Raw genomic sequence first — 13,807 nt, forward strand, 5'->3', positions numbered from 1 at the left:
ACAGACATTCTCTCAAATAGGCTAGACAAGCTGTACTTGCTACCTGGGAGTCTAAAACGCTGATGGAACTGATATTCAGGTGACACTCAAGTCGAGTGGACCCAATTTCAGCAAAGTCTGGACTGTTTGTAACAGCCAAATCCTCTGCTTGAACCTTCACGGTGATGCGACTATTAGTAATCCTGGGTATAACCTCTATGCACAAATACATGGTGGGTTGACCACCCAGGTGTGAACGTAAGCAGGGGTCGAGGTGTGGCGCCCACACCTCGACCTAATTCATTTCACAAATATACGTGGTCTCAATTCTAATCTCAACGATGTCCATTTCCACTTGCAGTCTGCCAAACCACATGTACTTTTTCTGACAGAATCTCAGTTATCGGTTGATTCAACTACTGCCCATCTCAGATGCCCAAATTATTCGTTGTATGATTCTTTTCGCCTCAAAGGTGGTACTTGTGCATATGTCTGTTCTGATATTCCCTGTCAGAGACTTCTCAATTTGGAACCTCCTCTCTTCGATCTTCTCTGGCTTAAAATGTCTCTACCTCATTGTGTCAAATTCATCTGTTGTCTCTACCATTCTCCCAACTCCAGTAATCACTTAGAGCTCTTTGACTTCCTCTCTTTGCAACTTGACTTTCTCCAGTCCAACTTTCCTAACAGTGAGGTAATTTTCCTTGGTAATTTTAATGTTGACAACTCCAGCTGGCTTCCGTTTTCTAGTCACACCGACCCAGTTGGTCGAGATGCTGAGGCTTTTGCAATTACTAATGACCTTGCACAGATTGTTCATTTACCTACAAGAATACCAGACAATCCTAATCATACAGCCAACACGCTTGATCTGTTTCTCACAAACAACCCTTCTAAGTACACGGTCGAAGTGAGAGGTCCTTTAGGCACTTCAGATCACAACTTGGTGATTGTCTCTTCTCCAATGGAGTCTTTATCTCATGGCTATTCCCAACCTCTTGTTGTTTGGCATTACAAGAAAGCAAAATGGAATGACTTGCGAGATTTCTTTTCCTTGGTCTTTTCCTTACTGTTTCAAAATTCAACCCCGGGGGCTCACATCTGGTGAGTATGGGCTTGGCACACCTAGGGTCCTCAGCTGGATATCATCATTCTTCTCTTTCTTGGTGATTCCCTTTTACTTCTCTCTCTCTCTATTGCCTGGTACAGCATAAGCCTCAGGCTTCCTTGTACTATATGGCTAATAATAATAATAATAATAACTTCTGATGTCAACATTTGCTCAGATCGTGTCAGTGAAATTATACTTGTATGAATGGAATCCTTTATTCCACACTCCACTTTAAAATCTCGTTCTTTATCTAAACCTTGGTTTTCCAATAAATATGCTAAGGCTGTTCAAGAGAAGAACGTTGCATATCGTAATTGGCTTGTTTTTAATTTTTCAGTTTTATTTTCTGCCAACACCAAAGCTCGCAACAATTGTAAAGCAGTTATTAATCGGTCTAAACTAGAGTTTGAACAGGCTAAGAGTAGAAAACTTGCTTCTTGCCCTAATGGCAGCCGAGCATTCTGATCTCTTGCCAAAGCTATTGACCGCAACTTTTGCCCATCTCTGCTCCCACCTCTGTCCAAACCAGATGGTTCTGTTGTCACTTCAACCAAGGATAAAGCTGAGCTGCTAGCATCCCATTTTTCTTCCAACTCATGTATTAATGATCTTGGTAAAATACCTCCCACCATTCCCAACACGCTCCATTCAATGCCTCCTGTGGTCTCCCATCAAAAGGATGTCAGAAGGATTTTGACAAATATTGATGCTAAGAAAGTTCCAGGTCCTTGTGGTATTTCTCCATTTGTTCTCAAAACCTGTTCTCCTCAACTTACTCCTATTCTTTGCCGCCTTTTTTCACTTTCTTATTCCAAAGGTGTTTTTCCATCTGCTTGGAAATTTGCTCATATCAGGCCAATTCCTAAAAAGGGTGATCCCTCCCATCTAATTATTGTCCCATTGCATTTACTTCTACTCTTTCTAATGTAATGGAGAAATCAATTAACCGCCCACTCTTAAACTACCTAGAAACCTTCCGGCTGATGTACGATTGCCAGAATGGATTCCGTCAGTGTCGATCAACTGGTGATATTCTGGCTTATGTTACTCATTTATGGTCAAATTCGATGGAAAGGTTCGGTGAAACACAGTAGTTGCTCTTGACATCTCAAAGGCTTTCGATCATGTTTGGCATGAAGGTCTTCTAAACAAGCTTCCATCTTATGGTTTGCCAACTGTTTTTTGTAATTGGTTATCCAATTTTCTCTCTGATCGCTCACTGTGGGTGATGGTAGATGGCTCTCTGTCTTCTAACTTCTCCTCTAATGCCAGTGTCTCTCAAGGTTCAGTTCTTTCCCCCACTCTTTTCCTCTTGTATATTAATGACCTCCTTCCATTGACTGGAAATCCTATCCATGGTTTTGCCGATGATAGCACATTGCATTCCACTTTCCATTTTGAGAAACCTTGCCCTGCTCAATCAGCTGCAACTTCCCAAATCTACTACCAATTCCTTAAATGCCGATCTTCAGTTAATTCTCTAGTGGGGCAAAGACAACTTAGTTGATTTCAACCCTTCTAAAACTGTCTTGTCTTATATCTCGCAAAAAAGGATTCTTCTGCTCCTATGTTTATCTTTGGTGACACTCCGATTTCCAAGCAAAATGATATATCTCTTTGGGGGGTTACCCTGACTTCTAATATCTGTTGGCACAAGCACATTACAAATATTGCTTCCTCTGCATCTAAAAAACTTGGTTTTCTCTTTCGCTCTCTGCGTTACTTTTCTTTCAAACAGCTGCTCACTCTGTATAAATCATAAATCTGCCCTACCATGAAATATTGTTCCTACATCTGGGGTGGTGCCCCCAAAACTGCACCTCCGTAGCAAGTTGAGAAGGAGCAGCAGTGCATAGCACACGCTTTTTGATTAGACCGGGGTTTGAGCCCGTCACCACCAAATACGGAGGATGCGGAAAGTCAGGGAATAACCACTGCATATCCCGGAGCAATATGGCCTTAGTTGCTAATGCTCCTAAAAACCAAATAACAAACAAGTCCCCAAAACCTCTCTCAGGCTTCTTGATTCCATTCAGAAGAGGGCAGTTAGGTTAATTAATGATTCATCTCTAACAGAGTCTCTCCACTCGCTGTCTTATAGACTTACTGTTTCTTCTGCGTGCCTCTTCTACAGATACTTCCATCGGCACTGTTCTTCTGAATTGGCTTTTATAATTCCCGCTCTCTCTCTCTCTCTTTCAAAACAGGCCGAACACGTGCAGCCACCCGCCAACATCCATTTACTGTCCAACTCCAAACTCACAGAACCAACTTTTCATCTTCCTCTTTATTCATTCAACTGCCATTTCCTGGAACAATCTTCCTTCATACGTATTTCCTGAAAATTAGTCTACAGAAGTCCAATGTCAACAAATATCTTCTTTTGTCTTCTCAACCTCCAACCCAAGCAAAGTACTAAGTATTATAGGTTCTAATACCTCATGTTTGGAGTTTACATAAAAAAAAAAAAAAAAAAAGTCATTAACACTTAAAACTGAAATTTTTTTGTGATTTATTCCATGTAACACAAGTGACCTCCACAAAAAAAGGTGCTGGTGCCTCAAGCATACTATATTTTGAACTTAATTTTTGCACAGCTTTATTTGAAACCTGTTTAAACATCCACCAAGTTTCAACAAAATTGAAGATGGTTGAGCAGGGTTTGTTTGTTTGTTTGTTATTTGGTTTTTAGGAGGCCATATTGCTAAGGCCATATTGCTCCGGGATATGCGGTGGTCATTCCCTGACCTTTCCGTATCCTCCGTATTTGGTGGTGACGGGCTCGAACTCCGGTCTAATCAAGAAGTGCTTTCTGCTTTCTCCATAAATGACTTCACTTCAGCACAATGATAGGCCAATATTTCATCTCGAGCCAGATGACCTGGTTTGGGTTTAATTTTCTTGAAGCACAGTAAACTGTGTATATAATAGACATCCTTTGCTCTTATAGCAAATAGTAATTTTGTGAATTTTTCAGCAATTACTGCATTTCTGACTTTTTTTTTTCTCCAACACATGGTGGATCTATCTTAGTAAATCAGTAGGATTGTGGTAATGGCTGCAAATTAAAAATAATTATGCAGTTGGTGATCAAAAGAGTTAAAAGTGGAAAAACAAAGTACGGTATATTTCGTAAGTGTGGAATTCCAGATGGAACAATCTGCATTTGGATGAAAGAAAAATGAAAAATGACTGTACAAGATGAAATATCTCCAAAAAAAACTAGACAACAGTGATGTGAATCAATGCTTGTACAAACAGTTTCTTGTACAAAATATAGTGGAGTACCAATAAGTTAGATAATTTTGAAAGTACACAAGCAGTTCAGTGTCATTAGCTACTTGTTGGAGATGACACATTTAAAGGTTCATCGTTGGATATCCCAGGATAATGTCATAGGCAAATCTACATCTAGTGACACTAAAGCAATGGAAGCATTCCTGAATTAATGCATAATATGATTTAAGATGGTAAATTCACTGATAAACAGTTGTACAACTTTTCATCAGTGGGCATGAAATCAAATGAGAGGGGGGGGGTGACTCTCTTATGTACACAAACAAGGCTGACAATCACAGGCGAAAACCATTTTGCATTGGTAGAAGTCAGTGCCCGCAGAGTTTCAAACATTTCAACATGAAATTTTGATTTATAAAAATGGCTCCGATGCTTGGATGACACTATTTTTGCTTTATGGTTTGTGAGTTTGGCCCATTATTGAGATGCCACTAGCCTCCCAAAAAACTTTAAGAAAAGGCTTTGTTACTGTTTGATCTCCAGCCTATTCTTTAACAGATTTTCAAAAATTGAAAGATGGCAAGATCTGAGTTGATTCTGCCAAAGAACACAATTTCATCGATCAAAGTGTCCACGGATCAAGACATTATTCAAGCCTTCAAAGCCTACCTTTATGGTGAGCTGCTTGATGTTGTTATGAACTCTAAATTTCAGTCTAGAATTTCTGAAAAACCTAATACTGAAAGACATTGCTTACAGTGTTGCTTTGGCATGGGAGAAAGCTCAATTGGCAGTTGAAAACTACTGAAAGGAATTATTGAAAAAGACAAGATCACTAATCACAATTGCAACCTTGAGTTAGTAGCACTTCCAGAACAAGAAACAAATGCTTGTAATGTACTTGGTGACAGTCTTGGAGCAAATGCAAATGACCCTGCAGGCAGCTTGGATTGAAGTGGATACTGAAGCTCCAGTTGTGCATCACCTGAGTGAAAGAGTCTCTGTGAACAGCGAGAATGCACCAAAACAATGCTGTCAATTCTTGCAAAATAAATTAGATGACTATTTCAGAAAGAATATGTAAATTGTAAGTCCGTAATAGCATATCTTTTTTAATATTATAAATGAAAAACTATGGTAACAGTCCATTTATGAAATGGACAGTTACCATGTTAAGAAATTAGGAAATAACTTGCTAAATTTTATTTTTTACTATAACATGCTTCACTTGGGGCTTAGAGGGGAACAGGTATTCTGTGTGTTATCAGACACTCAGTCTAAAACACTGATGGATCCAATATCTTTCTATTACGGAAGATTTAGGAGAAGTCCGGTTGGCCTGCCTCCCTAAAATCCACTCACACCTTCTCGATGGTAAGTCCTGTTACGTCACTTAGGTGGCAACGAATGTGTAGAGTGGTTCTCTTCAAGATGCCTGGTCAGCGTGAAGAGGAAAAGACCAAACCCTCCAGCATATGACAGCACGATGAAACAAATGGTCCTTAGTTCCCAGCGGCTTTCACTCCCCCTCTTACGGCAGCGAGAGGATCAGAGTGAAGCAGAGGGTGCTAAGAATCTCTGGGTACAACCAGGTTGCCATGCACGGAAACTGAACTTGGCCTGTTACAACATAAGATCGCTCATCGGTGAAGACAGGATATTAGAGCTGGAAAAGGAATAAGAAAATGTGAATTGGAATATCATCAGTTTGGCTGAAACAAGAAGAAGAAATGAATCACTTATAAGTTTATCAAGTGGAAATCTGCTGAACACCAATGGAAACAGTGAAAGGAGTGAAGGTGGAGTTGGGTTTCTGGTCCACAAAGATTTAAAAAACAACATTTTGGAATTCAAATGTACATCAAGGGTGTCAAGACTAATACTCAGGATTTCTAAGAGGTACAAGCTAAAGGTTATAATGATTTATGCACCAACATCGAGCCATGATGATAAAGAGGTTGAAGAAATGTACACTGAAATTGAGTCTTCTAGATGAGCAGAAAACCCACTACACCATTATAATGGGGGACTTCAATGCTAAGGTTGGAAAAAGACAAAACAGTGCAGAAAGGGGAACTATAGGAAAATTTTGGAATTGGTGAAAGAAATGAAAGAGGTGAAAGACTTGTGGAATTTGCATAATCCCAAGGATTGTCAGTAATGAACACTTTTCAAGAAAAGGGTGAACAAAGAGTGGACATGGAAGAGTCCAACTGGATTAACAACTAATGAAATCGACTTCATCCTCACTAATAGAAGATATATTGTGAATGATGTTACCGTACCGTCCTGAATAAGGTAAATGTTGGAAGTGATCACAGAATGGTAAGATGTACACTTGATAGAGATGTAGGAAACGAAAGGAAAAAACTGACTCGAGTAAATAATACAAAGGTCTTTGTGATAACAGAAGAGGAGAAAAAGCAGAATGTACTGGAACTTAAGAACAAATTTGAGCTTCTGCAGACTACTCAGGACCAAGATATCGACAATGAATATTACAACTTTCTGAAAGTGATAAAGCCCAAGAAACCTATATGGAAAAAGAAATCCAAAGAAGAAAAAATTAGTCAAGAAACACTTGTTATGATCAACCAAAGGTGACAAATGAAGAGCAAGATAAACACTGACAAGGAGAAAATTGAGTATACTGAGTTATGCAAAGCCATTAGAAAGAGACTCAGAGAGGACATAAGAAGATTTAACACAAGAAAAGTAGAACAAGCATTAAGGGAAAACAAAAGACTTAAATCAGCAGCCATGAACAGTAATACAGAAAGACAAATGATACTGAAACTGAAAAGTAGCGATGGTGTACTTATAAATAGCAGAAGACTACTATAGAGAATTATACAAAGAGCGAGGGAATGATGCCACCAGTGGGGAAGATGGATCGCAAATTAGCAACACATACGACATACCCGATATTCTTCCTGATGAGGTAGAACATGCATTGAAGAAAATGAAGAATCAGAAAGCCCCAGGGGAAAATGAAGTTACTGTAAAGTTGTTAAAATTAGGAGGAAGAGACATAACACAATAACTGGCATGACTCTTCACAAAGTGCATTAAAAAAGGTGTGATGCCTAAGGAGTGGAATAATGCAATCATAGTTTTGCTGCATAAGAAAGGAGATAAATCAGAATTGGAAATTATAGACCAATTAGCTTGTTATCCCACATCTCCAAGTTGTTCACAAGGGTCATTACTAACAGATTAGAAAGAATACTTGATGAGAATCAACCGAAAGAGCAAGCTGGCTTTAGGACAGGATTCTTGACTATGGATCACCTTCACGTAATATCACAGCTGATGGAGAAAGCAAATGAATATAAAACATCATTATGCCTGGCATTTGTGGATTATGAAAAGGCATTTGACTCCATACAGCATAAGGCAATGTTTCGGGCACTGGAAAGACAAGGCATAGATACCCCATATATTATGATTTTGAAGAAAATATATGAGAATGCTACCTCCTTTATTAGACTAGACAAAAACAGTAGGAAATTTAAAATCGAGAAAGGAGTTCGACAAGGAGACACAATATCTCCGAAGCTGTTTACTTCTGCCCTTGAGAAAGCTTTCAGAAGATTAGACTGGTCGCAGAAAGGAGTCAATGTGAACGGAGAGTACCTAAACCATTTACGATTTGCAGATGACATTATGGTCATAAGCCACGATCCCAAAGAATTAGAGGAAAATCTTAATCAGTTATGCACAGTTAGTAAGGATTTTGGACTAAAAATGAATATGGCTAAAACAAAAGTAATGATGAACAAGTATGCCACAGAAAGGGAAATAATGATTGAAGGAGCAGTAATTGAAAAGGTGGAGTCATATACTTATCTGGGATAAGTTATTAGCTGTAATAATGATAAACGGCTGGAAGTCAAGAGAAGAATAAATTTTAGATGGATAGCATTCAGGAAATATAGTCACATACTGAAGAGCAATATCCCAGTTTGTCTGAAACGTAAAATAATGAACCAATGTATACTACCCACCATGACGTGGAAGTGAAACTTGGGCACTCACCAAAAGAATGGAAGAGAAGCTGAGAACTACACAGCAAAGAATGGAATGAATTATATTGGGAATCAGACTGTTAGATAAGAAGAGAAACACATGGATAAGGCAGCAAACTCAAGTAAAGGACATTCTTATCAAAACTAAAGAACTAAAATGGTCTCGGGCAGGACACATAGCTTGAAGACATAATGACAGATGGACTAAGAAAATAACAGAATGGTACCCAAGAGGAGCTAGAAGAAAACCTGGAAGACAAAGGCGGAGATGGATAGATGAAATTCATGAGTTTGTGGGTAGTAAACGGATGGCCATTGCACAAAACAGAAGGAACTGGAAAGTTGCTGGAGAGGCCTTCATCCTGCAGTGGATTGAAAATGGCTGATGATGATGATGATGATGCTTCAATTATAATGCAGATGTTAAAGTTGTCCTTGACATCCATGTTATTGTTATATCAAGTTTGCACTGTATTCAGAATTATGCACTATCAAGCATAAGGAAGGACAAAAGTACCTTGGCAGTACATATTGCTAGTTATGGGATAGCTCGGTTAATTTTATCCCACACTCAGAATACTTTGATAATCTTTGCACAGTAATTTGGTGCTTCATAAAATAAGCTATGCTTATAACATAACTATCTATTTTAAAATTGCTTTTGTTTTGTAGAAATTCCTTCAGAAGTTAAAGAAAAATTAGAGAAACTGGAAAAGGAAGTAAAGAAATTGCGAAGTGCATTAAAGGAAGCATTAAAAACAAATACGTGCTTGACAAACCAATTACAGTTACTAAAAAGGTAAGTCATTACATTCTTGTTGCATTAGAAATAATGAGGAATTAAAAATAAAATAATCCTGCCTGCTGATTATGCCTTAATAATGGATATGTGTTGTCTAAAAGTCATGTAAATAAGTAAGTTTTAATTATCATTATTAAAAACTTGCAAAATATTCAATAGGTTACTAATTCTGATAGACTGGATATGATCTAAGTACTTTTAAAAATATCCTACACTGCTACAGTTTTAACTGTGCAATAATTAATTAGTGCAAAGGTATGCTCTCATATATTTTGAACAGATAAGGATAAAATAATCTGCTGAGAAGTATGTAATGTAGTAATTCAGTGAAGCTAATAAAGCACTAAACTGTTAAAAAGTAAGTGCTATTATAATACAAAAATTCACTAATTTTTGATAAAAGCCACTAAAGAGAAACTACCTTAAATAATTTGCAAGGTCGTGCGTATGATTCAGGTATAAATGAAATCCTAAAGAAATTTCTACATTGATGTGTGCACAATTCTCTATTTCATGTGTTGAATACTAACACATGAAATAAACTTGTTGGAATCTAGCAAAGAAAAGAAATCCCTAAATATGGAAGATACAACCACACGGTAGATTTTACCAATGCATGCCATTTCTCTGTCTTGTTTGTGACATTGGTAATATACTTATTTAATATTTATCTGCTTCTTTATAAGGTTTGTATGCCAGTTGCAAATAGTAAGTGAAAATGTTAAATGTATTTATTAGCATAGCCAATATTGAATGTGTATGCACCACTGCAGATGTAATTTTAACCATTTTGTTTACCTCCTCAGATAATTAAGCATTTTATCTTTTCAGTGCCTTTTATGAAAAAAAAAAAAAAAAATTTAATATTATAATTTCATTAAAAGTATATACATTATCATAGAGCACCTTTTTAATTTGGATTACTAATACAAATAATACATAATTTAAGCAAAATAAATGGGAAAATATGATAATGATTAGAGCTTCCAAATATAAAACAGTGTTGCAGTATCAGTAGCATTATTAGTGTCATATGATGCAAGAAAGTGAGCTTATACAGCATCACCAAAAAAAAACCCTTCCCATTTCACCTATCCACTCGCTCCGAAGGTTTGTTCCAGCAATCAACCATTCGCTGGCTAAAGGCAGATTTCCATGCATCTGTGCTCCCTGAAGTGCATAACCTGAGCAAGAGGAAGAATCCCATCAGCATTGAGCTTGCTCAAACCATTCAAAGCCTTATACACCTCAATCAGATCACCTCACAAGTGCCTAGTCTCCAGATGATGCAATTTGCAAAACTTAAGCCTTTCTTGGTAAGCAGAATTATTCCCTTCACCAGTCTCATTACTCTTCTCTCTACTTGTTACAGCAGCTCTAAATCCTTCCCAAAATCAGGCCTCCAGAACTGTATGCAGTAATCATGGTGTGGCCTAACCATTGCCTTATACAAAGGGATAATCACCTCCTTATACCTGCTAGCAAAGTTCCTGTATATCATTGACAAGATCCCATGAGCTACTCTGGCAGCCTGTCTGCACTGCTATGAAAACTTTATCATCTGACTGCACAAATATGCCCAGGTCCTTTTCATTCTCCATTATCCTGAATGTAGCGGAGAATGAAAAAGACTTGGACATATTTATGCAGTCTGATATGAAGTGGACAGCTGAGGAGAAGATCAATCTCTGCTGTGCTTTGGCAATAGAGGTACTATGTTTTGAGTATATAATTACTCAGAAAAAGCCATTTCATTGTTCTCATGTGCTGTTTGCCATCTCAGTTATATTATATTTGAAGTGGTTGTTAGATTCTGTTTAGCACTAAATTTGAATGAAACAAATGATGAAGAAAATAAATGATTTAGTTAGTCTAAAGAAATCAAGCAAATATTGTTTTAATTGTCCTAATCAGTTCCAATATCTAAATTGGGGGTGGGGGGGATTTTTGAATTTCATATTTAATTGCACCAGTTTTTTTTTTTTTCAATATGGAATTCAGAAATGATGCAGCTGCTTTTTAATATAGGTAATAGGACTGATTAGAACAAACTTTAGGTATGCATGTGACATAATAAATGTTTTTTTTTGCTTGCTATAAATTGTGTGATGGGTACTACTGCATGTGTGGAAGCTTTGAGTGAAGCAAGCCATGAAATTTCATATCCAGGTATATTTGTTATGTGAATTGATGAAGAATGTTTTGATTTAACGTTTACGGTTATATTTTTAGGGAACATTACTTGGCAACAGGAGGATCTGGTGGTTATCATAGGTCATCTCCTAGCTCAACCCCATCAGAAGGACACAGAGCACCAACACCCACTGGCCACTCTCCCAAGATTGATGAATATAGTGAAACTTTAAGGCAGATTCAAAGAGCTGCTGGGCGTAAAAGTCGGGTATGTTCTTGCATTTAATTAAATCATTTTATACAAGATTTTTCTAAACACGTCAATAAAATTTTATTAGCGTATTACTAGAACTCAATGCATAACAATTCAACCGGTGAAATACCACAACTTTGCTTATTGGAGGCTTGAAGTGGTGGTTATTGTTGTTATTGTTATTATTTGGTTTTTAGGAGCATTAGCAACTAAGGCCATATTGCTCCGGAATATGCGGTGGTCATTCCCTGACCTTTCCGCATCTTCCGTATTTGGTGGTGACGGGCTCGAATCCCGGTCTAATCAAGAAGCGTGTGGTACGTACTGCTGCTCCTTCCCACCTGGCTACGGAGGCGCCTTGAAGTGGTGGAACCCATGTTTAGTCTCTAGAGCTAAGTTCCGGTCAACCCTACCCTATCTCTTCCATCATGCAGTATGATTGATGACTTTTGAGGTTATGGTGAACATCGTGGTGAGATCCAATATTCCTTACATTTCGAGGGTACAGCTCTAAAACGGTGCTCGCAGGCTGGCCGCTAGTTAGTACACCGGACCGAACCTATTGGTAACTCTCTAGGAGGCTTCCGGATCAACTAGTGTATAATCTTGCTATCTCTACTCTGCCAGATAGTGACTGGAGGGAGTCAGAGTAGTGTGTATGCGGGGAGCATGTACTGCATGTACATAATGCGTCGAGGCCACATTATGTCAAGGATCTGGGTATATTCTTACCACGTGTACGCCATATCCAAAAATTTTATTACTTCACACAGCATGTCCCACCTACTTTTTCTTACTATTGAATATACCATGAATTGTCAAACGAATAGAGCAAGCTTATCCGCGAAAAGATCTAAACCTCCCAAGCACTTCCTAATTCATTTCACAAATATACGTGGTCTCAATTCTAATCTCAACGATGTTCATTTCCACTTGCAGTCTGCCAAACCCCATGTACTTTTTCTGACTGAATCTCAGTTATCGGTTGATTCAACTACTGCTCATCTCAGATGCCCAAAATATTCGTTGTATGATTCCTTTCGTTTCCGAGGTGGTACTTGTGCATATGTCCGTTCTGATATTCCCTGTCAGAGACTTGGCAATTTGGAATCTCCTCTCTTTGATCTTCTCTGGCTTAAAATCTCTCTACCTCATCGTGTCAAATTCATCTGTTGTCTCTACTGTTCTCCCAAATCCACTAATCACTTGGAGCTCTTTGACTTCCTCTCTTTGCAACTTGACTTTCTCCAGTCCAACTTTCCTAACAGTGAGGTAATTTTCCTTGGTGATTTTAATGTTCACAACTCCAGCTGGCTTCCGTTTTCTAGTCACACCGACCCAGCAGGTCGAGATGCTGAGGCTTTTGCAATTACTAATGACCTAGCACAGATTGTTCATTTACCTACAAGAATACCGGACAGGCCTAATCATACAGCCAATACGCTTGATCTTTTTCTCACAAGCAACCCTTCTAAGTACACGGTCAAAGTGAGAGGTCCTTTAGGCATTTCAGATCACAACTTGGTGATTGTCTCTTCTCCAATGGAACCTTTATCTCGTGGTTATTCCGAACCTCGTGTTGTTTGGCATTACAAGAATGCAAAATGGGATGACCTGCGAGACTTCTTTTCTTCTTTTCCTTGGTCGGATTACTATTTCAAAACTTCTGATGTCAACGTTTGCTCAGATCGTGTCAGTGAAATTATTCTTGCAGGAATGGAATCCTTTATCCCACACTCCACTTTAAAATCTCGTCCTTTATCTAAACCTTGGTTTTCCAATAAATGTGCGAAGGCTGTTCAAGAGAAGAATGTTGCATATCGTAATTGGCTTGTTTCTAATTCTTCAGTTTCATTTTCTGCCTACACCAAAGCTCGCAACAATTGTAAAGCAGTTATTAATCAGTCCAAGCTAGAGTTTGAACAGGCTAAGAGTAGAAAATTTGCTTCTTGCCCTAATGGTAGCCGAGCATTCTGGTCTCTTGCCAAAGCTATTGGCCGAAACTTTTGCCCATCTCTGCTCCCACCTCTGTCCAAACCAGATGGTTCTGTTGTCACTTCAGCCAAGAATAAAGCTAACCTGCTAGCATCCCATTTTTCTTCCAGCTCGTGTATTAGTGATCTTGGTAAAACCCATCCCACCATTCCCAACATGCTTCATTCAATGCCTCCTGTGGTCTTCCATCAAAAGGATATCAGAAGGATTTTGATGAATCTTGATGCTAAGAAAGCTCCAGGTCCTGATGGTGTTTCTCCACTTGTTCT

General features: G+C 38.4%; 1 protein-coding gene across 1 annotated transcript in view; it reads left to right on the top strand.

Annotated features, from left to right (window-relative positions):
- Positions 1 to 13,807, top strand: part of LOC150089017 (uncharacterized) — a 153,371-nt gene that overhangs the window by 114,575 nt on the left and 24,989 nt on the right. The window contains exons 4-5 of the mRNA XM_090371005.1: positions 9,028 to 9,154; positions 11,390 to 11,558. Of these exons, the coding sequence (XP_090227131.1) occupies positions 9,028 to 9,154; positions 11,390 to 11,558 (296 nt within the window). The remainder of the gene's footprint in view (positions 1 to 9,027; positions 9,155 to 11,389; positions 11,559 to 13,807) is intronic.

The sequence above is a fragment of the Mastigoproctus giganteus genome, chromosome 3, assembly GCF_048544385.1.
Source record: "Mastigoproctus giganteus isolate SK-2022 chromosome 3, ASM4854438v1, whole genome shotgun sequence".
Lineage (NCBI taxonomy): Eukaryota > Metazoa > Arthropoda > Arachnida > Uropygi > Thelyphonidae > Mastigoproctus > Mastigoproctus giganteus.